The 27410-nt window shown below is 37.1% G+C and overlaps 1 protein-coding gene across 1 annotated transcript; it reads left to right on the top strand.

Annotated features, from left to right (window-relative positions):
* The first annotated feature begins 2041 nt into the window (after positions 1 to 2041).
* nomo (nodal modulator) lies at positions 2042 to 26942 on the top strand. Its single transcript, XM_026933495.3, has 31 exons — positions 2042 to 2224; positions 2818 to 2907; positions 4082 to 4127; positions 4583 to 4683; positions 4766 to 4872; positions 5169 to 5241; positions 5585 to 5737; positions 6721 to 6855; positions 6948 to 7037; positions 7288 to 7393; positions 9081 to 9231; positions 9631 to 9808; positions 10047 to 10188; positions 10763 to 10894; positions 11793 to 11929; positions 12139 to 12226; positions 12313 to 12376; positions 13441 to 13536; positions 13623 to 13826; positions 14767 to 14849; positions 15274 to 15433; positions 17033 to 17159; positions 18227 to 18340; positions 18662 to 18789; positions 20051 to 20192; positions 22749 to 22832; positions 22922 to 23032; positions 23110 to 23211; positions 23302 to 23421; positions 23515 to 23607; positions 26082 to 26942. The coding sequence occupies exons 1-31, from the start codon at positions 2081 to 2083 to the stop codon at positions 26211 to 26213; spliced, it is 3633 nt and encodes a 1210-aa protein (XP_026789296.3). The 5' UTR covers positions 2042 to 2080; the 3' UTR covers positions 26214 to 26942.
* The last annotated feature ends 468 nt before the right edge of the window (positions 26943 to 27410 follow it).

Below are 27410 nucleotides of genomic sequence, written 5' to 3' on the forward strand. Positions count from 1 at the left end.
CAAATGTTCAGAAACGGCCCTGCACGCAAGTACAAAGAAAATCAACCTTTGCAAAACTTTCTCTACAAAGAAATTTTTAGTTTGGTTTGGCAAACATTACATACAACTTTACTAAAAGACTAATAAATGAGATGCAGTAAGTTTAATTCAAACACTGAGTCAGAGACACTGGTTGTTCATAAGTATTGTGATGTCAGAGATTGTGGGGTTCAGTATGCATCGAGAAGTCAGAATGTCTGGGAGTTTAATAGGTTTTAATAAGTCAGAGATTCTGGGACTTCAATAGACATTCTAGAAGTTCAGCAGTCATTGTAAAATTAGGCATTCTGGGAGTTCACTAGCATTTAAAATTCAGAAGTTTTGGGAGTTGATTAGGCATTATAAAGTCAGAAATTCTGTGATTTAAATTGCAATTTTAAAGTCAGAGATTCTGGTAGCTCAGAAGGCATTATGAATTCAGAGATTCGGTGATTTCATCAGCATTGTGAAGTCAAAGGTTCTAGGGGTTTAATATGCATTGTGAAGTCAGAAATAAAAAGTAAAATCAAATAATACATCTATACAAGGAGTGTAACCAAATATGAATACATTATTCATACCCGAGGTTGAGGAACTGCCAGAGCTAGTGTTCACAGATCATGCTGACAGTGCTGCCATTTGTACCTCTTGTTTTCCTTCCTTATTTAATTAAAATAAAAAAAAAATTTAAACAAAAATATTTAGGCTTGCCCACTTTGGGTTTAAATCCGAGTACAGATAGTGGCATTATACCCCTAATCTATACAAATAACAGTGATCAGGAGAAAAGATAAACTGCCCAAAACAAAGGATCACTGGGAATATACTGTAATACTATCATAATATATCATTTGAAAGATTTTATTTTTCTAGTTAGAACTTGTTGCTAATTTTGAATGTAATCCTGAGCCTACATTTTTTTCAATATAGCCTAACTGATTTTACACAACTTCCTGGCCCTACAGTGATGGACACACTGCACTTCTGAAGTGAACAATATGGATCGAATAATCTATATTTATTACCTTGTTATCTGTTTATCAATCTTTTATCTTAATTGATAGTTTCTTTATATACTTTGTTATTGGTTTGATAGCTAGTACTATGTTAAATCTATATTAATGCTTCTGGGATATTTATATTGTGTTATTATATTGAGTACATTGGTGAAGTTACCTAAAATGTGTTTTAATAAGTTTATATTGTTATTAACCTGAATATATTAGTTAAGTTACCTGAAATGCATTTTGTAAATGTCTAATGTGTTATTCTGAGTTCATACACTGTGTTTTTTAATGCTTGTTTATTATCAATGGAATATAATTGATGTTTATTATTGTATGTACAGTTTGTAATGCTGCTGGAATGTTTATATTATTTTATAATATTTTAATGGACTGTTATATTTACTATTACATATGGTTAACCAATAAGTTAAATGTGTATTCAGTATGTGTTTAATGTGGCATTACATGAATTCATCTGTTTTTTGTTATGCTCGTTATTAGTAACTATTACTATTGTACTATATATGGAAAAAAAAAAATATATATATATATATATATATATATATATATATATATATATATATATATATACAGCGTGTATATAAAAAGATACCAATAAAATATATTTTAAAATATGAATTTATTTGAATGAACTTTTTTCATAAAAATTAACAAATTAACAGCAATAATATGGTTATATATTACAGTAATCCATTTTTACTGTATAGGCCTATTACAGCTTGTGACAGTACAATTTAATATTTTTATAGTAATATACTCCAGCGACCTATTAGTGTAATTAGTGAAAAACTGAAAACAGCCATTGCAGTAGCTTTACTCACTGTCTGTATTGTACCTTATCAGCTAATTCCCGCCCCCTTGCGTGATCGTTTTCCGTTTCCTATTCTGTATGAGCCAATGAAGCGAATGAGAGCAGCCCAGCTGGACGGAGGGCGATTTTTATTGGTGTAAAAACCAGGTCTGTGTGTTATGATTGGCTCTGCCTGGAGGAGCCACGTGCTGCACCGCCTGCTACTCTGCACAGACACCGAATCATGGCGGGGCTTAAGATGTTGAAGATCTTAGTATTTATCATTTTCTCGCTGCATGTAGCGTCTGTCAGTTGCGCCGATGACATTTTAGTTGGCTGCGGTGGGTTTGTCAAGTCAGATGTAGAAATCGATTATTCCCTCGTCGAGGTGAGACTGAGATTTTGGTTTTTATAGAGAGATAGCCGCAGCTGATTAGCCGCTCGGCTAGCCTGCTCTCCAGCTAGATTCATTTCCGGACACAGGTGCTTGGTTTATCGGATTTCTGCTCCACCTGTTTGGGCTTTTACATGCGCCCAGGCAACCAGGCCACACAATCTCTAGTTAGATTTGTTTGTTTTAAATGCATTATTGCAAACATTTGCTTTTTAGCAGTACACCAAGCAGTGTCAGGGTTACACTATTAGCTAGGACTGATAGTGGTTTTTAAAGAATAATAGTTTGTTCTAATGGACTAGTTCTTACGAAACACCAGAGAAACAACGGCAACAAAGCAGTGTAGTCATATCAGGAGTTCAATTAAAACAAAAAAGTGTTTAATGGGGAAAATAAGTCAGTTGTTACAGCCACTTACTGATTCCACGACAATACCAACGACCCAGAAAACTGTGTTGTAATGTTAATATGGCAATATTAATAATTAATACTATTAATAATTACTAATAATTACTCCCACATGCAGTCAGAAAGTCAGTGTTTGATAGAGTCATGGAGCTCTGATGGTTTTTGCTTTTATTCTCCAGATAAGGCTGTACACAAAGCAAGGCTCCCTGAAGTATCAGACAGACTGTGCTCCCATTAATGGCTATTTCATGATCCCGCTCTATGACAAGGTATGGCTGTGTTCTCTCTTACTTATGTAGATTGTAAACAACACATGTGTAACTTCATACCTGGAATGTTAAAGCAGTGTAAAGTGAGCAGGTGGATCACTTGTATGTAAAATTACTGCTGGTCTCTTTTAGCAGACAGGGACATTCCAAGGGCTCCTTCTGTGTCCTTGATCTTTGAGCCTTCCTTCCTTATTTACTGTAAAGACACTTTTTTATTTTAAGGGAGGTTTAGCACTCACAATTTTAAAAATGTAAAGTATGATGCTTCTGTTACTTAAAGGGGCATTCCAGCATTCACAGTGTTGGATCTCTCAGCCTCAGCATTTTCACAGAATTCACAATTTTTCCATCATTGTTGTGGTTTTACCTGACATTTCACAGGCACTGTAAATACCCAGCGTTCATTCGGCTTATACACTATATGGCCAAACATTTTGTGGACACCTGACCATCACACCAGTATGTGGTTCTTCCACAAAGTTAGAAGCACACAGCTGCATAGGGTGTCTTTGTATGCTACAGCATTAGTTTATCTTCACTGGAACTAAGAGGCCCAAAACATATTCCAGCATGACACTGCCCCTGTGCACAAAGCAAAAGCATCACAGGTGTACAGATGTTCCTGATGTGTGTCCCTTCATGGCCACAGTTTACCATCTACTAGGGCTACTTCCAGCTTGATAATGCACCGTGTCACACATGTAATGTCACAAAAAGTCACCTCAAACTGGTTTTATGAACATGACAATGAGTTCAGTTTCAGTGGCCTTTCTAGTCACCGGATCTGAATCCAATAGAACACCTTTGGGATGTGGTAGAACGGGAAATTCGCAGCATGAAAGTGCACCTGAAAAATCTGCAGGAGTTGCGTGATGCAATCATATCAACATGGACCAGAATCTCAAAGAAATGTTTTGAATGAAGAATTGAGGCTGTTTTGAGAGCAAAGGGAAGCCCTACCCAGTATTAGTATACTGTTCCTAATAAACGTTTCAGTTAGCATGTGTGTGTATCCTATTCAACTTTCAGAGTCTATACTGATGTGGCTCAGGTAGAATTTGAGTTTTACACCCACGCTCTACAACCACCTTTGCCATGTAATGGTTGTAAGAACTTATTGCAGCACAATAAATAAAACAAGTAATGTTTTAATAGTGGTTGTTTCCTCTTACAGGGTGATTTTGTCCTGAAAATAGAACCACCTCTGGGATGGAGCTTTGGTAAGGGATGATTTTTCATCAACAGCTCTGAACTCTCACCATAGATATACTGTAACATATGCTGTTTAATGTTGCTCCCTACATACCATTCCCTGCATTAAAGAATCATGAGAACTATATAGCATGTCGCTGTGTTGCTTGTCATTCTGTGGTGGTATAGTCCCAATTCATGAAATAAAATAAACACCATCAAAACAACTTACTTTTATTGATAAGTTTGAAACCTATTAAATATATGGTTCATGTGTTCCCTTCAAACAGAACTAGTTCATTAGTACATGAGTATGTTGTAGCTGCTGGGGTGAAATGTTTAGACACAAGTTCACAAATCTAATGATATGAGTACAACATGCCAGGTTTTAAAACGGTGTCCAATGAAGTAAATACAGTGTTATTTCCGATAAGAGGTTTTAACTATTGACACTTTGCATCCTTTGCTCTGCGCTTGATTCCAGAGCCGACCACTGTGGATATCCATGTGGATGGCCTCAATGACATATGCACCAAAGAGCAGGACATTAATTTCTTCTTTACTGGATTCTCTGTCTTAGGAACAGTAAGAAAAATATTCTTGCCTGCAGTTTTTTTCTTGAATACGTCTTGTTTTATTCAGTTTAAGAGTTCTGTCTTTCCTCCAGGTTCTGAGTAAAGGTCATCAGCAAGGCCCAGCAGGAGTGGAGGTCAGCCTGAAGAATGCTGGAGAGGATCAGATACTTCAGGTGGTGTTCACTGAGGCGGAAGGACAGTGAGTTGATATTCTCTTTTTGTAATGTCATTCATATGATTACTTGTATTGGAAATGCAGCAGAACTCATACTATCAAGGCTCTCGTGCTGGTCTGGTAAGTCTAGAAAAATATAGATTTTAAAGGCACTTGTGTCCAGAGCTGGAAAGTATGGAAATTCAAAAGATTATTTTGAAATATTATGACCCTGTACTCAGTATATTCCTGTACTGAATAATATAATCCATGTTTTCTTGCATGTAATCCATGTCAAGTAAATCATATTACATGATTGACTGATTATATTTGTTCTGCAGGTACACTTTTTCGAAAGTACTTCCTGGAAATTACGAAATCACAGCGTCTCATGCATCATGGACCCTGGAACGGGTAAACTGTCGCAACTCTGTAATGTATTCTCATAGCTTAGCTAACAATTTGTGCTAATTAGCAGGCATCATCCCCAAATACTGTGGGGGATCACTTTACTAGATATGTAGATATGTCTTTGTTTTTAAGTTTTCATATTTTTTAACCATTTTGTTATGTTAAGTGATTAACTTGGGTTTATTTTGAGTATTTTTACAAACTTGACTATATACAGGCCAAATGCTTAAAATCATAGCCTCCTGTCTCAGGGGTTAGAGAGCCAATCTTGTGTTTAACAGGTCTCAAAATGTTTTCATCTCACAAATGTGTGTAATAGACTCATTAGTTTTTATTACCCCTACAGACCTCAACCTCTGTAGTTGTGTCAAATGCCAACGCCCAGGCTGCAGCTCCACTAGTGGTTAAAGGCTATGATGTCTCTGGTGAGGTGCAAAGCGATGGTGAACCCATGAAGGAGGTTACATTTCTTCTCTACTCTGCCACTATGATGCAAGAGGTGAGAGTTTTCAGTGGTCAGAACCTCATCAAGGGCACTTTTTATCTATCCTATCCTATCTATCTGCTTGCTTTTGGGACATAAGATATAAAACACAATGGGGGGGCATGCTGATATAAAATAATCAGCTAAGGTAGTGGTGTGGTGTGACCCAATGCAAACGCCACCGCACTTTGCCAACAATTAAAGATAAAATAAAGAATAACATGTTGTACTTTTAATGTCCACAGGACAAATTAGTGGCTGTTACAGTATAGCAGGTTTAAACAGTCATTCCCGAATTTTCTCTTGAAGCTAATAAGACAGTAAAAATAAAAATAATTATGACATTTTAAAAAAATACCAAGGAAATGGAACGTGCAAAGTCCTGTGTACTGTGTGGCAGAAAACCTAAAGAACAGATTTACCTCTGACTGGTACAAAGCACTGGCACTGGAGACTCCTTCTGTAAATACGAAATAAAACATCAACATGTCAACAATTATACAAGTTTCTATGGATAAGAACAACACTTTCTTTATTATCAGGCTTAGATTATGTTGATCATATGACACACAAACTGATGTCCAGACAGATCTTTGGCAAATTCATAAATAAGCAGAAAATGCCCTTGAGTTTCTGAACATGTAAGTAATCTCTAAGCAATCTCTGTGTGACAAACAGGAAGGACATTACTGAAGAAAAACTATTCTAGACATTTGACCTTGCAGTGACCTTGATCTGTCTAGCTCAATTCCAAAATCTAATCAGTTCTGGTTACAATAATAATTTCTTAAAAATCCTACAAACATTCAGCTGTTTGCTTTCAAGATATTACACTAATGGGAATCTCGGGTAAATGGATGGATGGACAGACAACCCAAAAACGTAATGTTAACACCGGAGGCATAACAAAATGTATTAAAACATGCACCTTAATGTAAACCTGTGATTTCTCTTGCAGCCAGCTCCATTATGATCAGAGAGTGTTGTGTTTTCTGCAGATCAGTGGCTGTAGCTCCACTCCTGTAGATGGTGCTTTGTCAGATGATTCGTCACTTGTGTATCTGTGTAGTGCACAGTCACGTGAGGATGGCACCTTCTCATTTCCGTGCTTGCCTAGTGGTGAATACACAGTGGTATGATCATCCGTTTCCCTTGAATCTTTGCTGAGACACAAAATACTGTAGAAGTAGCATCATGGTATAATCGAATCTGTTTGTAATCCCAGGTGCCATATTACAGAGGTGAACGGATCACTTTTGACGTTGCTCCATCCCGGCTTGATTTCAGAGTCGAGCACAACACTTTGAAATTAGAGGTAAGGCTAATGTTGATCCCTTCTTCTATAACAGCTTCCCTATAACTTCCCTATAAGCTGAAATGGACATTAATGAATCTAACTGGTCAATATTATGCTGTATGAGGTAGTTGCTATCAGTAACAGCATAGCACTCAAAATAATATTGGGCATATCAACAGCATCAATGTAGTAGAAAAGAAACATATGTTAAAAGGTGTTGATCACACATTTTCTTTTCTTTCCTTTTTCCTCCTTATCTTTTTTGTAGCCAGTTTTCCGAGTGATGGGCTTCTCGGTAATGGGAAGAGTTTTGAACAGCCCTGATGGTGAGGGAGTGGCAGGTGCAGTTGTCACCCTTAACAACCAGATTAAAGGTAATTATAGTAATTTTATATAAAAGAAGTCACATTTCAATTCAAAATGGTCAACTAATGTAAGTTAAGACTTCTTCCATATCACTGGAAAAGCTTTTAGATCCTTTCAGTCATGATATTCACCTCACATTCGTCCTGATATGTTAGAACTCTAGCAGATGTTTTGGCCAATCCATGGAGACTAAGCTGGAAACCATGGGTGCCAACTCATTTGTACATGTGCACTAATAATACCTTATTAAGACAAGAGGGGTTATGGTTTGAAATTTTCACGGCATGATAATCTAGTCTTAAACTATTACTGTTTCACTTTATCACATTATCAATCAACTTTTTAAAAACGCACAAACCAGTGCTGAAAATTAAAGGAAAACTTTGAAATTTTTGTACAAAAATGTCTTTTAACATCCCTGTGTTTATAACAAAAAACAAAAACTATCTAAAAAAAAATATCAGATCCACTACTTGTTCTTCTCTTGTTTCTGAGAATGACTTTTTGGTAAAATCTCTTACTTTGTCAGTGTTTATCACCTTTTTTTCATAAGCTGAAAGCAAGAGTTGTAGCACTAATGCTGAGGCAGAAAACTCAAACTAGCTTGGCAGTGTGCAGCGTAGTTGTTTTCGTTTAGTTCTGGTCAGCAATGCTATGTTCTTCTGTGTGTTGGAAAGCTGTTGTGTATGATAAAGTTACACATGTATGTGGCAGCAGAGGTAGCAATGCAGTGTGTTTACAACAGTCAGCGTATTGCTCTGTCAAAAGCTTTCAGTTCAGTCTGCGTCTCCTGTGCGGAGAAAAGGAGGTCGCTGTGGTATGATTTAGGGGGAGTCCAGAGGGAGGGTGGTCAAAGCTAGACACATGAGGAGGAGAACCACTAGAGGAAGAAACTTGATTGGATTAAAAAAAAATTAATAAATGGGTAGATGATAATAGACAAAAATGCATTTTAATCTGCGAGTCAAAGGTGAGGTAACCACATACAGTACTGTGCAAAAGTCTTAGGCACATGCAAAGAAATGCTGTAGAGCAAAGATGCCTTCGAAAATAATGAAAGTAAATGTTTCTACATTTAAAAAAATACTATAAAGAGCAGTAAACAGTAATAAATAAAACAAAGTCAATATTTGGTGTAACGATCCTTCACTTAAAAAAAAAAAAAAATAGTAGTCTCAGGTACAATTTGTGCAGTTTTATAAGGAAATGAGCTGTAAGTGTTACTGAGCATCTTGCAGATCCAGCTACAGTTCTTCTGGAGACTGTTGTACTTGCTTCTTATTTTTGCAGCAAAACCCAGCAGCCTTCATTATGTTTTTTGTCTGAAAAGTGATCTCTTATGTAATATGCTGCTTTCTTTACTGACATACAAACATTTTTCTGTAACATTTAATTTTGTGCTGGAAAACTAATGTTTGGAAATCTAAAATGTTTTCGTAGTGAATCAATAATGTAGAAGTCATAAAATAAAAATCTATAACAAAGTTTGTACTTAGAAAAGAAAAGGAAAAAAAGGGGGGGGGGGGGCAAGACTTTTGCACAGTACTGTACATACAATATGACTGTGAGTAAGTAAAACACTTGTATCCAGAGTTATGGATAGCAACTTTTGTAACCTTGACCTGTATGCTTTTCTCAGCAGTATTACATATGCTTTGAAAAAATCTCACTTGCGTCCTTTGTTGTTTTCCACAGTGCTAACTAAAGAGGATGGTTCATTCCGATTGGAGAATATGACCACTGGTACCTACACCATCAGCACTCATAAGGAACTCATGTTTTTCGAGCCGATCACAGTGAAGATTGCACCCAGCACCCCTCAGTTGCCAGACATTATCACAGCAGGGTGAGGCCTGGATGGGTTGAATTTCAGGGAATATTGATTAGTAGTATCAAACTTTTCATCTCCCAGGTATATGATTGAAATAAGTCAGCTCACTATATATAGTACATTATTAAAGGGAGCAGGGCTTCAGGAGTTGTAATCTTATCATAGCAAGCATCAGGGGACAGAAACAGAAATGTATACTACTTTAATTTGATTAAAATAAAAATAGTCTTAAGATCTCAGATTCTAGCGAAAAAGAATATGAGGTCATAAAGTCAAGTTACGAAGAACACAATGTGGTACTAACTAGGCATAATGCTAATGTTGATTTAATCATTTTGAATTTGAGTATTTGAGTATGAGTATACTGCATGGGGTGGTGAGGCTATAAATATGGTCCTTCTTTATTATTCTCAGATTCAGCATGTGTGGTCAAATCTCCATTGCTCATCTACCAGAGGGTATAAAACATCTAGGGCGCTATAAAGTCATGCTTTCAGGCCAGGGACGTGACCAGGCAGTGATCCGCACGATTGAGAGCAACCAGCAGGGAGTGTTCTGCTTCCAAGCCAAACCAGGAGACTACAGTGTACAGGTATTATAGCTTTCAAATGTAGGCATTAGTCAAGTCACAGCTAGTACAGTACACAGTGATGGAAAACAACGTTTCACTGTGTACTGTACAGTTGTACCTTACAGCTTCCAGTTCTGTCTCTCATATAATGTAGAAGCTGCTCAACCCTCCTACATCCAAACAAGGGGCTAAAATTGAATCTGAAATGTAATTATACATTCTCTTGCTAATTTTGTTTTTCATTATGTGCCCTACATAGGTGACTTTACCGGAGGCTGAGGTGAAGGCTGGACTCGCTTTGCAGCCTCACACTCTCAATATCTCCCTGATTGACCGCCCAATTAATGACCTGCTCTTCACTCAATTCATAGCCGTTGTCTCTGGGACTGTCTCATGTTTGGGTAAGTCCTGTATTGTGTGTGTGTGTGTGTGTGTGTGTGTGTGTGTGTGTGTGTGTGTGTGTGTGTGTGTGTGTGTGTGGTTTTTTTTTTTTTTTTTTTTTTTTTTTAAATATATACGGTTATTATTTTTTGCTTATATTGCATTTTGCTTGTATTAAGTTAGATTTGTTGTGCACTTAGAGGTATGCTACAAGAGATTTAAAAGACATTTTAACCTTTATTTGGGAAAATAAGAGGAGAAAAATTGCTTAATGTTCATGGTATCTTGAATCAGTAACAGTAAACGTGGTCTTTCAAACTGAGTGCAATGTGCCATGGATTGTGTGCACACACAGGTATTCACTAGCATGAAGCAGTGAAGTGAGCATGCAAAGAAACTGCTGCATGTAAGCACTTGAGCTCTGAGAGCACTGACGTGCACTCTCACAGTCAATCAAAAAAGATAAATTTGATGAAAATAAATGATAAAGCAAAAACAGAAGACATGGATGAGAAGCAGCTGCAAGTGTGGTTTTTCAGCTTTAATGAGTAATTGTATTATATATATTTTCCCCCTTCTTGATGGATCCCTCAGCTGCATGTGGTGATCTGATAGTAACGCTCCAGCCCATAAGCAGACTGGGTGAGAGGCAGAACATTCAGCTCTCCAGCAGTAGCGAAGTACTCAGCTTTTCCTTCAGTAAAGTCCTGCCTGGGAAATACAAAGGTAAGATTAAAGCCACAGAAAATTATAATGGTCGTCATTATGTCAGCATCAGCATTAAACTGTGTTAGCAGATTTACTTCTGTTTTTTTTTGTTTTTTGTTTTTTTTGCCAGCAAGTGTGTACGTATTTCTGGTGTGTTGTATTTCTGGTTGGGGCTGCTCTAATGTTATGGTATAAACATTCACAAGGGATGCATTGCAGGCATGTTTTTGTTCAAGTGACAAACCCACACATCACAATATCAGCCGTTTAAAAACGAATATTCATAAGCACATGAAGTGGCGTAGCTGTTTGTAGAACATGCCCGGTTGGCGGTAGACGTCATTCAAAACACTATTGACGAACCATACTCCATGTTGTAGTATATATATGTGAATACTGAGCTCTGTGATGCGTTTGCCAAACAAGAAAGTTAATCCGATAGCTAGCTAGCTAGCTCAACCAGCCACACACACAATACAGATGCTATTCGCATAATAAGAGCAAATATTTCCTGTCCTTCCAATAAGAAAGTAATTGTAAACATACAAACTACAATAAGCTTCAAGTGGCTTTCTGGTGTAAACACATTCTGTATCAACAAGATAATGATGCACATGAGGGAAAGTTACAGAAATCTGTTTTCTCAAATTGTTGTTCCAAAGGATCTGGTAGTGACAAATAATTTATTGATGATTTTGTATATATTTTTGTTTGTTTACTTTTTTGAAGACAAGAAGTCTGAGTTTTGTTATGACAGCTTTACATTTAAAAAAATGGTGCCACTGGAAATACCTTAGGAGCAAACATGCATAGTAAATGTATTAGAGTTTACCTCATTGAAACAGTCTGAAAACTCTTCTGGCTACATGATGTAAGAGCTGATGCTGGTTTATCATAAAAGTGCTTTGTCTATCAGTGTCCATTACTCATGAGGAGTGGTGCTGGAAGCACAAGTCGGTCGAAGTGGAGGTGCTGGACTCGGACGTGGAGGGAGTGGAGTTCAGACAGACAGGCTACATGCTGCGCTGCTCCCTGTCCCATGCCATCACACTGGTGAGAGCATTTTTGACATTTACTGTTAGAAATCGGTAATGATAAGTGTGTTAGAATTCATTTTCATATCCTCCTTAAGCAACAGAGACTGTGAATATTATGTATTGTGTGTGTGCTTGGTATAAATTAGCTAAATGTAAGTCACTCTGGATAAGGGTGCCTGCCAAATGCCGTAAATGTAAAATGTGTGTGTTTGTTTCATCCTTAAGGAATTCTTCCAAGATGGCAGCACACCTGAGAACGTTGGTGTCTACAATCTCTCGAAAGGAGTCAATCGCTTCTGCCTATCTAAACCAGGTTTCTGTGGTGATTGTTTTCTTTAGCTGTGTAAAATGATCTCTTGTTTTATGTAACTGCTGACATTGCTCCATTGCTCCTTGTAGGTGTGTACAAAGTGACTCCACGTTCCTGCCATCAGTTTGAACAGGATTATTACACTTACAGCACGTATGTATATACCAAAACTGGTTGTAGTACATTTTACAGTTTAACTTTTTGAATTGCTTACTGTTACACAGGTTGTTTTCTTACTGGTCTATAGGATTAATATGGAAATGATTGGTGTGCTGGTTAATTTACCACTTCACATGTGAAATGAGACACACCACACTCTGCTGGCAACATGTGTAGTATCATAAGGAATGCTTCACGAAATGATTTGATTTACTTTAACAAATTTAACAAATTTTACTTTAATAAATTTAACAAATGTACTGTTACCTAACAGCAGGGAAATGTAATATTGTCAGCTTGACAGGTAATACATTTTTCACAAGATTCTTCCAAGAACTACTTGGAAGCCGAATGATTATCAAAAGCCTTTACACAAGACCAACAGCTGTGCTTTCGTATCAGTTTTTAGACATGCTAGGACTTGCTAGCTAAATGTAATTTGCATAAGTAGCTAATCATATTCATAAAGTCAGACAGTGCAGCTAAGGTAAGTTATATAGCATCTACCCTGCTAACTTTAGCTAGATAGATAGCTAGAAATTAGTTTACAAATCTTTCAGCCACTCTCTCCCTGAAAATTCACAACCCTGAAGGTAGGCTAATACTACAGAAGCGAGAGGTTTATGGTTCTTTAGCATCATTAGCTATTTCAGAGCTGGTAAATAGGTAAATGTAAATACTACCATTACTGATGTAATAACTTGTGCTAATTCATGGTGTATAATCTATTTGTACCCTGATAAAGCAGCCTTCTTATCAATGATTGTCAAATAGTAAAAGTACTCATAAACATTCAACATAAATGGAATAGATAGTCAGAGTCCACAGGCATATGTGAATGTGTTCATGCAAGCGACATCACATCCATAAAGAATTTAAGTTGGGCTCATCAAGGACTAGGGAGGGAACAGTATGTTTGTTTTAAACTTTACAAAAAAGTTTACAGAATGCAGCAAACCGTGCCAGCAATCTGGCCCCACCATTTAAATTTCTCTATGTGCACTGAATTTTCTACCATCAGTCTTGATATCTGTCCCTGGGAATTTTTTTTTGTCCAGATCTGCCCCCAGTATCTTAACCCTGACTGCTGTCAGGCATCACATGACTGGACTTATCACCACAGACAAATTGCTGGATGTCACAGTTACTATAAAGTGAGTGAGGGGGAAAAAATGTGATTTATCGTTTTAAAGTGCTCCTATCCCTTTTTAAATCAAACACACCTCTGACCCAATCTCAGGTCATCCATCGAGAGCGAGCCTGCTCTGGTGCTGGGTCCTCTGCGCTCAGCTGAGGAACAACGGCATGAGCAGCAGCTACTGGAAATCGCAGCTCGCAAGAAAGAGCGGGAAGAGCGAGGAGGAGAGGACATGGGACCACCTGTGAAGGAGAAACCAGAGGAGCTCCATGGGCCATTCCACTATGAGTTCTCCTACTGGGCACGGTGAGAATTTATTCTTAGTGGAACTTTTTGGGGGTTTTTTTTTTTTTTTGGCTTTATTATGATTCTGGAACCAGAGCTCGTATGTGTAATGCTCATCATTAATCAGAAGTCAGAAAAAATTACTACTTGTATCTTATCCCTAAGTTTAAGAGCAAAGTACAAAAGTATCCTTAATGGGTGATATTTGGAAGTGCAGAGGCTATTAAGTACAGTGAAAGGTAGAAGCTCTGTGGCAGAAAATATGTGTGCCCATTAGTGCAGCTTTTAAAAAATATTTATTTATTTATTTTTGCAATATTGCCCAACCCTAGTGCTCATGATCTTATACAATAGGAAATGTGTTCTGCTTTAACCGATTGCTCATTCAGAGTTTATAAAGAAATAACAGATCAATCATGAGCCTATCCTTTTTTTAAATTACAGATTTATTAAGTAGTACACAGCTATATCATCTGATTGAGACACTCAGCACACATGGTCAACTGGGTGCTCTGTTCATTTCATCTCAAGGATAAAATGACAATGAAAAACTCTATGTGGAAACAGGGTTGCAAATATATATGAACCCACTTTATTTTAGTTCAAAAGTGCTTCCATTCTTAGGCAGATTAGAGTGAGTGTAAATGCATGCTAACCATGTAATATACACTATCAGTGGTTTTAGCCATTATACTTTTAGGAGTGCTTGTTCCTTGTAACCATGATGGCTGGAATGACCAATCACACAATGGGCAATTTCAGCCATGTCCACTTTTGCAAAACAAATATTTATATAAAGTTTATGTATGAGTGTTAATATAATCTTCAGTTATACGTAGAATACTTATCAAGTTATACGTAGATATCATTATATTCAATTCCACAGTAACATTTTCCGCTAAGCAGATATCCTTGCAGAATACCATGCATCTGGTACTATGTCTTCCCATCTGTTTTTTAGAGCTGGAGAAAAGATCACAGTCACGCCATCATCCAAAGAACTTCTTTTTTACCCACCTGAAGTGGAAGCTACAATCACAGGAGGTTAGTGTCCAAGCACTACATTTGTAAAGACCTGTTTTACAATGTTACTAAAATTAACATGTCTGATGTCATATTTAAAAATCACCTGTATTTAAGAGATCATTACAGGTGATTTTGAACTGAGAGTAATAAAGTAAATTACAGTTAATGGAAGGTTTAAGTAAAATAACTTGTATTTATAAATCTGAAACAGTGGACGTTAGTCCTTGTCACATGACCTTCATCTCATATTTGCATTCACACCTGTAATACGTAGAATTTCCCCAGGCATGTGAAGAGGTTATAACTGATGTGTTGGTTTCCATAAATATTGTTCATATTCCTAATAATTGAGAAGGTTTATTGTGTATTTTTTAAAACATGTTTGTAATTTTATTGCTATAAAATTATTGAAGGCTCCTTCCTTCATTGTTTGCTTTGCCAGAGAGCTGTCCAGGTCAGATGGTGGAGATCACGGGGCGAGCAGGTCTCTTCTTGCAGGGGCAGGTGACTCCGGAGCTGGAGGGTGTGGAGATTTCCATTAGGAAGTCTGGAGCTTCAGAGCCTCTTATCACTGTTCTCACTGACATAAGTGGAACCTACAGGTACTAAATGTTAACAAGTTTATTTTGTATTAACATTTGCTTCATTATTGACATGGTTCTACTCACAACTCAAATATAGCACACTTGACCCGATAAGTCTTCCGAAGTATTTGAAATTTTATTTTAAAATGTATATATTTTTCAAATATTTAAAAGTTTTACTTACTACTATAAAATTCTCCTAAGAAAGATTTAATCCTCAAAGAGGCAGTAATCTTCCCTTTTTCAGCATGTCAAAAAACTGTGATTGTTTAAAAATGAGAAAAGTGATAAGTCCAAAATAACAAGTACCTCATGATAACTGCACATTTCTTTGTAATTCCCTAATACATTCTCGTCATTTCCAGTCTTGAGTTAATCGCCTGTGTAAGAAATCCTGCTTGGGCCAAAAAAAAGAGGAAAAATGCCTTTGTCAAATTTATTTGTAAAATTCTACCAACAAAAGAGTTGGTTTTTATGCTTGCAAGAAGAAAAGTAAGTATGATAAAAGGGAAAAAATGCACATGGTCTTGAGAAGAAGAAGAGGTCCAACCCATAATTTTAATACATTTAGACTGCTGACCAGCTGTTGGAAAATATGCTCAAGTCACATACAAGCTATATGTAGATAAGCCATGCATTGCTTTAAAGCTATACCAAAACACTCATTTAGTCATGTCTTTGAACTGAGGTAACCTTGAGGAGGTACAATTCTGTTTCAGTATGAATCCATTAGTGTTGCTTTCGTGTTTCTTGAACAAGTTTTTATAACATTAAACCACTCACTGGGCCTCATTTATCAAGATGCATACAAGTGGATTTATTGTTAAATCATTTATATGAGAATTTACACAGAAATTTGGTATTCATGAAAACTCCATAAATTCGGTAAGATGTATGCATAAGAAAACTAACTAATGTAAACCTCCACTGATAGGCTTCAAATCATATAATTTGTAAGAACATAATAATATTTTTTTTATTATCATAGACGTAGTCAAAAGTAGTTAGTAGTCATTTTGCACTTTCTGGGTTCCTGGTGGACTAGTGGCTAGCATGCTGCGCTCTCACTGCCACAGTCTGGGTTCGATTCCTGGTCAGGGAACCAACCCCAGCCGCTGGAGGGCTGCATGTGCCAGCTCTCAGTGCCGGTCCCAAGCCCGGAAGGTGGGGAGGGTTGCGTCAGGAAGGGCATCCAACGTAAAACTACTGCCAGACTCAAAATATGCAGACAGGTGATCTGCAGTGGCGACCCTGAACGGGAGCAGCCAAAAGAGGGGGAAAAAAGTCATTCTGCACCTTCTTTACATTTAAGGCGTCTTGTGAGCCTCACTAAATGCAAATCAGCTATGAAGTGCAAGAGCCCTGTAGTTTATGGATAATATGAAGAAAATCAGCATTTTCGAAGCCTTTGTAAATCCGGCAAAAAAAATTTGTTTGATTTGGTTTACACAAACATTTACACATACAACTTTAGGATTGATAAATGAGGTCCACTGGTGGTTAAAACATTCTACAATCATAAATATGATTATTAGTATTTAACACACCACCCCTTCCTCAGGACTCAGGATATTAAACATGCATTTAGGTCATGACTTTTAATGTTCCTTTTCTCAGTGTCGGACCTCTGCACAGTGACTTGCAGTATGATATTAGTGCCAGTAAAGAGGGCTTTGTATTGACTCCAGTGGAGGGCAAATCAGAAGACTTTAAAGCCTTTGCACTGGCAGGTGTCACTTTTGAGGTAAATAAAAAATATTTATAATTTTTATTTATAATAAAAATTTTAAAAAAAGCCAAATGATTTTTTTCATGTTTAACTCCTCATAAATCAGAAAGTTTGAGCTCTTTGGAGGGAAGCGGGACAATTTTCCACTCCCTCTAACTTTGTGTAAGATTATTTTTTATTTCATTACTTTGCATTGGAATAATGTTTATTTTCTGAGGATCAAATCCTGGAACCTTGAAGCCTATATATTTTAAAATAAACATTTACCTGATAGTAGAATAAAAGAGAGCATAGCTGCGAACCTTCTATTTTACAAGACAACAATCCCTGAAAATTTCATGCAGCTAGTATGAATAGTTCAAAAGTAATGACTTTTTCAAGAGTAGTGAACTGTGTAACATTTTTTCTGTAGCACTCGTTTTTACTGAAAAATTAGGGCCATGCCCCTTCTTTAAAGCATCTGTATCTCTCATAACCTAATGCGGATACAAGTCTGCAATTTTGCACACTATTGACTGGGAAGAGTGGCATTATTTCCAGATACTATGAAGCATCTGAGGTGGTTAGTCAATAACCCTCTGGTGATTTCACATGGACTCACCTATGTATACATGCATATGTGCATACATACATACATACATACATATTCTAAAAAAAATCTTTACTGAAAATATTCTATATATTAGGGCACGTTCACACCTATTGGTCCATTTGCTGAGCAAAATCAGAGCATACCTTTTAGTCTGGTTTTCTTCAGTTTCACACTGCACATAATTAAACAAATAAAAGCAAAAAAAAAAAAGAATTGGGCTGAGGGGCACGTAGAGATGAAAATGTACACGTAAAACTCATTCATTCATTCATTGGTGAGAAATATGGCAAGTATAAAAATTTAAACAAACTTTATGCCATATGTGTGTTAAAAATTGCAGAAATCCAAGCACAGAGAATGCTCTGGTAGTAGGATAGCGGCTATCACATTCATCAATCCCAGAATCTGTAGTAAAGACTAGTGTTTGGAGGAAAGATTAGTAATTCAGAATGCTTGTTGCTGCTCTTCATCAGTCTGTTTTTCTTAACAGATTAAGGCAGAGGATGGCCTACCTCTCTCTGGAGTGCTTCTCTCTCTCAGTGGTGGAAACTTCCGTTCCAATCTGCTCACACAGGACACAGGACTCCTGACCTTTAACAACCTGGTAAACAACCACCAACGTGAAATAATTCATGATAATGAGCTGACCTATATCGCTGTCCAATAATACAGAATTTACTAGAGATACAGAATTTACTAGTAAAAGAAAATCCTTTTGTTTTGTAGGTCCATTTTACTCATAGTTGTTTAGTATTGAGTATTGCTCAAGTGAACTTCTGCAGTACTGATATTCTGCTCATAGTCCCATCGTAGTGAACGTGTAAAGACTACTTAGTAGTTGCTATTATATAAAGGTTAAAATAATTAATCTTATAAAACAGTGTTTTTTTCTGATATTAAGTGCACCCAAAACCTCCCCCCACAGAGTCCTGGCCAGTACTACTTCAAACCCATGATGAAGGAGTTTCGCTTTGAGCCCTCCGCTCAGATGATCACAGTAGAGGAAGGCCAGAGCCTCCGTATTCCCATCACTGGCTTCAAAACTGCATATAGGTACATCATGCGAGTGTGGAGGTGTACAGTGTGGTCCAAAGTCTGACATCATATTGAACTTTTTTTTTCATTTAAAACTGGGAATAAACAGTTAAATTTTGAACATTTTAAAACAAAGAAAGGGAAATGTTCAATATCTTGAATATTAAATATTATATTACATATTCAAGATTATGCACTATTTCTAGGTCACTATTTAATTTGAAGCAAATTTGTGCTATTGACCTTAACTGCTTTGTATAGAAGCTCTGATTTTTCTTGAATATTATCCCCTCCATGAAAGCATGTGTCCAGACATTATTCTGATGGATTTGATCTAAGAAGGATCATGCCAGCTCGAGTGCATGCTGCCATTAAAATAAAAGGGGGATATAGCAAACACTAAGACATTCTAAAATACATGTAAATATTTTTAAGGTAATATGCTATAATTTAAGTTTGTAAGTTTGTGGACATCTTACCATCACACCCATATGTGGGCCTGCCACAAACTGTTGCCACAAAGCGTCCAAATATTCCAGCATGACAGTGCCCCTGTGGAAGAACTCGAGTGGCCTGCACACAGCCCTGACCTCAATATCACTGAACACTTTTGGGATGATTTGGAACGCAAATCCCCACAGCCATGCTTCAAATTATCTAGTGGAAAGCCTTCCTAGAAGAGTGGAGGTTATTGTAACAGCAAAGGGGGGACTCAATCTGGAATGGGATGTTCAGCACATATGGGTATGATGGTCAGGTGTCCACAAACTTTTATGTTTACGACAGTTCAAAAGAAAAGGTAGTCAGTAAATGGTTAAAGTGTTTTGTTCATACTTTCAATTTTTATTTGTATAGCACTTTTAAAGCACCTTTACAGAAATTCCAGATATGAATTTTTAAATGTCTTCCACTTTTTGCCATATATCATAGAATATCAATCGTAATTAAACAGTTTCTATTAAATTAGAAAAGAATGCAAAATAGAAACATTTTCATAGTGTTCTAAGACTTTTGGACCTCACAGTATAACTCATTAAGCAAACAATAATTATTGTTTTTAATTTAAACAATATGAAATATGCTTTTTTATTGAATGTATATTCATTGTAAAATTATCAGTAAATAATGATCGCTGAACTGATAGAGGGGCATTCAGAATTCAGTGGTATCTAATTTTGGAACATTGTTGTGGTGATTGGTAAAATTTTGAGCCTGATATGTTGTGACCATTGCACTGTTTATTTATTTATTTATTTATTTATTTATTTTTGGTCCGTAGTTGCTATGGCACAGTGCAGTCTCTGGGTGGCGATGCTGAGCAGGGGGTGGCTGTAGAGGCAGTGGGCCAGGGTGAGTGCAGCATATACAGTGAGGACACAGTGACGGATGAAGCAGGCCGGTTCCGGCTTCGAGGACTGCTGGTAAGACTTTATGCTAATATGATTGACAATATGTGGGATATGAGCTTCCCATGATCAGCCTACCCTCGCTTACACCTTTCTACAAGTAGGGGTTTCCGCATATGCATAGTCAAGAATAGTTCTAAATATATTCACATCCTAATGCACAAGAATAACTTGATAAATCTCATTCTATTCTTAGAAATGTGTGTATGCACAGTTTATGCACAAAACTATGCACATGCACGGTTGATAAATATGCAGTCCCCTTTAAAATTATTGGAAAGGCAAGGCCAGTTCTTTTGTCTTTGCTATACACTGAAGACATTTATGTTTGAGATCAAAAGATGAATATGAGATGATAGATCAGCAATTCAGCTTTCATTTCCTGATATTTACATGTAGATGTGTTAAACAGCTTAGAACATGGCACCCTTGTTGGCAGACCACCCAATTTTTAGGTGAGCAAAAGTATAGGAACAGGTAGACTTAAAGTAAATACCAGTTGGGTTAAGATCTGGTGATTAATTGGCCGCTACAAAATCAAAATCTGATGAAGTCCGATTGTTGTGTTGGCAGTGTGTTTTGAGTAATTGTCTTGCTGCATGATGAAGTTCCTCCCAGTTAGATTGGATGGACAGAATGCTTCTGTAGACTTCTGAATTCATTCTGCTGCTACCATCATGAGTTACATCATCAATAAAGATTAATGAGCCGGTTCCAGAAGCAGCCATGCAAGCCCAAGCCATGACACTACCTTCACCGTGCTTGACCGACGAGCTCATTTGTTTTCGGATCATGAGCAGATCCTTTCTTTCTCCACACTTTGGCCTTTCGATAACTTTGCAAGTGGTTAATCTTTGTTCTAGAACTTTTGTGGCTCATTTCTGTATTTCTTTGTGAATTACAGACTTGGCTTCTGATTCTTACTGCTAATGAGTGGTCTGCATCTTGTACCATGGCCTCTATATTTCTGCTCTCAAAGTCTTCTTCAAATGGTGTATTGTCATACCTTCACTCCTGCCCTGAGGAGGTTGTTGGTGATGCCACTAACTGTTGCTTTTGGGATTTTCTTCACAGCTTTCACAATGTTTGTCATCAACTGCTGTTGTATTCCTTGGCCGATCTGTTTGATGTCTGGTTGTTAGTGCACACAGTTGCTTTGTTTTTCAGGACATTCCAAATTGTTGTATTGGCTATGCCCAATGCTTGTGAAATGGCTCTGACTGATTTTCCCTCTTTTCCCAGCTTCATGGCTTGGTCTTCCCTTCACATTGGTTTATCCTTTTTAACAACAAATTAAGCTGATCTGTCGTCTCATATTCCTCTTTTGATCTCAAACCCAAATGTCTTCTGTGTATAGCAAAAAAAAAAAGAATTTGCCTTGCCATTCCAATACATTCAGACGGGGACTGTAGCTGCAAAAAGTGGTGCTCATTAACTCTCAGAACTCTCGTGGATTAACCTTTTGTTGTTCCCTCTAACTGACTTTCTTCCTAATGGGTTTTGTCTGCTCGTTTGTGAGGACTTTGCATTCCCTCTTCTGTTCCTCTACACTGAAACAAGTTCCAAAGTGCATCAGTGTAGAGTATAGGTACTTCATGTTTTGACCCCTGCTTAAAGTTACACTATATGGCCAAATGTTTGAAGAAGCCTGCCTATTACGCCCATATATGGGCCTTCCCCAAACTGATGTCACAAAGTCGGAAGTGCACTGTACGCAAGATGTATTTGTATGCTGTAGCATTTCAATTTTCCGTCACTGGAACTAAGGGGCCCAAACCTGTTTGAGCATGACAATGCCCCAGTGCATAAAGCAAGGTCCATAAAGACATGGTTTGCCAAGGTTGGTGTGGAAGAACTTGAGTGACTTGCAGAGAGCCCTGACCCCATGACTTGGAACACCAACTGGGCACCAGGCCTTCTTGCCTGACATCAGTGCCAGACCTCACTAATGCTCCTGTGGCTGAATGTTCAAATCTCCACAGCCACGTTCCAATATCTAGCAGAAAGTCTTCCTACAAGAGTGGAAGTTATTATAACAGCACAGGGGGACTAAATCTGGAATGGGATTTTCATCAAGAACTTATGGGTGTGATGGTCAGGTGTATACAAACCTTTGGCCATATAGTGTATGTTTGACAGTTAAAAAGAAAAAAATAGTGTTTAAAAAAAAAAGTAGATGGTTAAAGGTGGTTGAAAATGCTTTAAAGGTCTTCCAGTATATTGTTAACATCTGTTTGCACTCGCTTTCTGTAGTGAATGTGGAGAATATATGGATTTGCACAATATGATGCTGATTATTAGTTTGGAAAAAAGCTATTAATACATGGGAATATCTGACAGCTACAGAGGTCCTGCTGCTATTTGCAGCTTGCAGATTAAGCCTTGTAACCATCCTAGAAAGTCTAAATGTGTTTAATTTAGGGATCCCATCTGTGCTCTTCCTGCTCATGTGGATAAGATTATCTAGCTACTAGCATGCCAATGTATTGTATTTAAGCACTACAGTTGTAATAATTCATTTTGTATTGATTGCTTTTTGTATTGTTTGTCTTATTTGTTTTTTCCCCCTAGCCTGGGTGCACTTATGTCATTCAGCTGAGTGGAGAAGGCAATGACCACATAGAGAGAGCACTTCCTCAGCACAAAACCATAGAGGTAGAAGAATGCAATTATTAGTTTTTATTTTAATTTTTTTTTTTATTTCAAACATTTATAAATGTCAAGTGTCTTTATTTATGTTGTAGGTGGGTAGCAGTGACATAGATGGGGTCAACATCATCGCCTTCAGACAAATTAATCAGTTTGACCTGAGTGGCAATATTGTAACTTCATCTGAGCATCTCCCAACTCTCTTGGTAAGAATATTCCTACTAAGAATATTATAACCATTTGCTTGTTTTGGAATTGGTAATACACTTCTGTTCATTCCCAGGTGAAGCTCTACAAGAGTGACAACCTTGACAGTCCCTTCCAAAGTGTACCACTGGGCCAATCGCTTTTCTTCCACTTCTCCCCTCTCCCACGTGATGGAGAGGTAAATCTGTTTCCCCCTCTTATGACTGCGTATGATTTATGCTTAACATTTCATTATTCAACACTAATCGTATTTGTTTTCTTACTGCAGAGTTATGTTTTAATGTTGGACACCACTCTCCCTCGCTCCCAGTATGACTTTAAACTTCCTCAGGTCTCCTTCACATCCTCCGGCTACCATAAACATGTGACGCTCACTTTCAACCCTACTGTATGTACACACAAAATGGTCTATGGATAGGAAGCTAGTCTTTTGCAGATTTGTCAGTAATTTGTAAATGATGTTTCCATTTACTCTTCACAGCGAAAACTTCCAGATCAAGAGGTTGCTCAGGGATCGTACATAGCACTGCCTCTAACTTTGCTGCTCTTACTGGTGGTGTATAATCATGAAAGGGTAATTATTAATGTTACTGTTCTTTTAGAATAGTTTGCATCAAATGACTTTTTGTACCTGATTTTGAGGAGATTGTGATGTATCAATAGTAGATTGGGCATAGCAAATTATACCAAAACCCCTCTTTTATACAAACATAATTATAGCAATATTTATTTAGATGTAATGGATTGATGTGTTTAATTGTACAAGCAAGGTATACTTACAATCCTTTATTACACGCACAGCTGAATCAGTTATAAAGCAGAAGAACACACTGACCTCATTTACATGCAACGTTAAAAGATACACTTTTAATATAAGAAAGCTAAAATAATATTACAACTCTCCACTAACTGTCCACATGAAAACTGCAGTCATGCAGCAATGATTTACTGCAAATATCATCAGACTGAGTCAAACAATGGCTAACTGCCTTGCTTGAAGGTTTTTAAGGACCACAGTCACCTCTTTGCTGAGTGTGATGATTGGCTCAGTGATCATTCAATTTCATTTACCCAGTGCAATTATTATAGTTGATTTTTGTTAGCAGCAAAATGCAGCAATAGCAACCCCATGCACACTTGGGTCCTTTCTGCTCTAGGGCTTTTGCAATGGGCATATTTCCACAAAATCATTTCTCAACCACCTCTGAGCCAAAAAAATGACATGGGGCCGCTCGTATCACTGGGCTAGCAGTCCCACCCTGTCTTTCAAAGATAAAAGAATCAATACATGGTTTCGTTTTTAGTGTCCACTCATCTTATTTTGCGAATAACAAATATTTTAAATAGCAGTGTTTTGTTTTATTGTGATACAGTGCAACAGCACCACCAGTGGTCATGAGGAAAAACATACAGAATGAAATGAAGCAAGGCTTGGGCTAACTGTACTGAGCCCAGTGCTGTAGATTCATGCAGCCTATCAGTGGCAGTCATGTCAGATGATTACACAGAGTGACACACCCCTAGATCTGATCTCCAAATGGGCTAATGTATTCTAGCCCATTTCAGTGACATGTCCGGTCTACATCATCAGCAGTCATGTTAAGGATTTGTAGGAGAAACTAAAAGTATATAGACTAAGTACACATTTTCTAATCAAAGTACAAGTTACACAAAAGGCAGATGACTGAACTATAAGTTTTATGGGGTTTTTGATTAGATTAGATTTTTTTCTGTTTACTGTGCTTTTTATTTGGAGGAAACACACCATGAAGCCAGCGGAGCATTATGGACTTGAAACACTAAATGTATCAGTCACTGATGCAACTCCCTATCTGCCTATATTTACAGCTTTTATCAAATGCCCAGACCTATCCAGAACGACTTACAGAAGTTGTTGTTGTTATTATTATTATTATTAGTAGTATTAGTATTATTATTATCAATATTAATAAGACCTGTGGAGATAATGTATTGGCCAACTCTTATAGTTTCATTGTCAAGCTATTGATGGATATTAATTTTTAGCCCTCCAATCTCATACCACCACCAGCCTCCATTCCATGTCTTATATGTATTTATATCTCTCATGTCACAAAACATTACATTTACTATATATGGCAGTTTAGAATGTGTAACATTTACCATCTGTTGCATACAGCTGTGCAAAGGCATTTTTGAGAAATGTCAATTTTGCAGTGTGTACTGGTGTTTCTTACACACAGAATTAGCACTTTCTCTGTGCAATTTGATAAATGAGACATCAGATTGCTATTAACCATTCAACCATTGCTACAGATCAGCAGTGATTGAATATCGAGACTGATGTGGAGGTCTTTCGTGGAAATACAAAAATGAAAACCCATTGCACAATATCTTATTACAAAAAATAACAAAACTACACAAAAGTGTATCTATTATTTTTCTGCATAATCTCCATTTTATTGAATGCAAGTGTTTCACCATTTAATGAGTGTCTGGATTCCTTTAGAAAAAAAATTCTATTCTAATTTGACTCACCTTTGTACAAAGCCATGGATACACTACTGTGTAGTCTGCTGCATAAATTGATACTCCAATTAATGTACATAAAAATACAAATCCTGTCATTAATTATAAATACAGGCTACTCTGAGGCTACTTTGCTGAAAATATTTGGCCTGGGTGTTTAGATGACCGTTTTCGTGTATGAAATCCGCAACACTTTTTTTTATTTTTTATTTTTACATATATATTTTTATATATATATTATTTTTATATATATATGAAGCCTGCTACTGTGTCAGCCATTCACTGTCAGTATTATTCATGAAACCTGCCATTATCTGTAGCAGTGGGGTCAAACCCACCTCTTACTGTTATTAGTAACATTTATATATGTTGGGCTATAGCAAGCTACACTAACAACACTGCTTTCTTACATACAAATATGTTATAAGGTATAGAAAACCTTTTTTTTTTTTATTTCTGCATAAATTATTAGTTTAAAAATAATAAATCCCTTCAAAATCATGGTTGATGGAGTAATGGTATGCACTCTGTGGTCTGCAGGTGATCCCACTCTTCCTGCAGCTGCTCAGCCGCATTCAGGGCGTCCGCAGCCTAGCACAGACTAGCAATGATGGACAGGCCGTGGAGGATGCCAAGCGCACAGCCAAACGACCCAAGACACGACGTACATGAGACACCAAGTCCACACCCACCACAATTATATCTCTGGATTATTAAAAAAAACTGTGAAGGCCAATGGGATTCAGACCTTTTACGTTCATCTTAAAATGCTTTTCTTTGCATGGACTGTCTCCATAGTGTCCTTATCAATAGATTGAGGTACATTTGATGTGCATTGATAACTATCTGGTCCCTGGTATATGTGACTGCAGCTCAGAGATCCTTTGTGAATACGGGTCCTCTGTGAATGGTGGATGTGAAATGATACCTGTGTGTTTATATGTTGTAGATTCTAAGGCAGGACAGTGACTCAAGAAATTAATAATGATTATGGTTTATAAATTGAGTATTTATATAGTAGAATCAGTTTGCCCAGATTTTCTCCTAGGTGTTTTTTTTTTTTTTGCTTTGTTTTTGTTTTGTTTTTTTACATTTTGATTATAAATTTCTAGCGCTGATCACATTTTTCCACAACAAATAACATGCATTAAATGACAGATTTTTGAATGTTCCGTTTGACTTAAATAGTTCACAAAATGTCTTTTTTTAACATAGAAATGAATATACACCTCTAAGTGTGAAGCAAAATGTGTGAACTACAAATGTTTTAAACATGCTTCACCTTGACTGTGCTGTAATTTGTTAAAAGTATTCGATGAGGCTTTAGATCACAGCCCATAGCATGAGATCACAGGGTCTTTTTGAATTTGCAAACATAAAATAACAGTAATCCCCAAAATACCCCTGCATGTGGTGTTAATGACTGTGTAGTGTGTGGCTTTGACATCGGAATTATAAGTCTCTATCTGACTTCTGGTTTTAAAAAAAAAAAATTAGTTAATTAACCCTGACCAGGGTAAAGTGGTTACTAAATATGACTGCATGAATGATCCTTGGAAGATATCAACCCTGATAGCAAGTTGAGTAATGGCCCAAAGCTGGAACACACTTACCACTTAGTCTGTAATTTTGTGAAATAAGTCCAGTGAGCTCATCCATCTCATCCAAACTGTTGCTTAATATTGGGTCACTTTTGGCCCACAACACACTTGCCATCACCATTGGATCAGATTTCTCTTCTATCTGGGAAATTGTTTAGTATTTGTCAATCAACAGGATGAAGGTCTAATAACAACATTACAGAATATTAAGTAATGTAAAGGACATTTAAAAAAAAATAGGGTGTGCTATTACCTATTATTATAATAA

The sequence above is a fragment of the Pangasianodon hypophthalmus genome, chromosome 2, assembly GCF_027358585.1.
Source record: "Pangasianodon hypophthalmus isolate fPanHyp1 chromosome 2, fPanHyp1.pri, whole genome shotgun sequence".
NCBI lineage: Eukaryota > Metazoa > Chordata > Actinopteri > Siluriformes > Pangasiidae > Pangasianodon > Pangasianodon hypophthalmus.

What these genes read in the sequence shown, in the direction of transcription:
- nomo (XM_026933495.3), top strand. Translation starts at nt 2,081, where the DNA reads ATGGCGGGGCTTAAGATGTTGAAGATCTTAGTATTTATCATTTTCTCG. An exon ending in CTAGTGGTGAATACACAGTG is followed by an intron (nt 6,856 to 6,947) that starts GTATGATCATCC and finishes TTGTAATCCCAG; the next exon opens with GTGCCATATTACAGAGGTGA. An exon ending in GAGTTCTCCTACTGGGCACG is followed by an intron (nt 13,827 to 14,766) that starts GTGAGAATTTAT and finishes TCTGTTTTTTAG; the next exon opens with AGCTGGAGAAAAGATCACAG.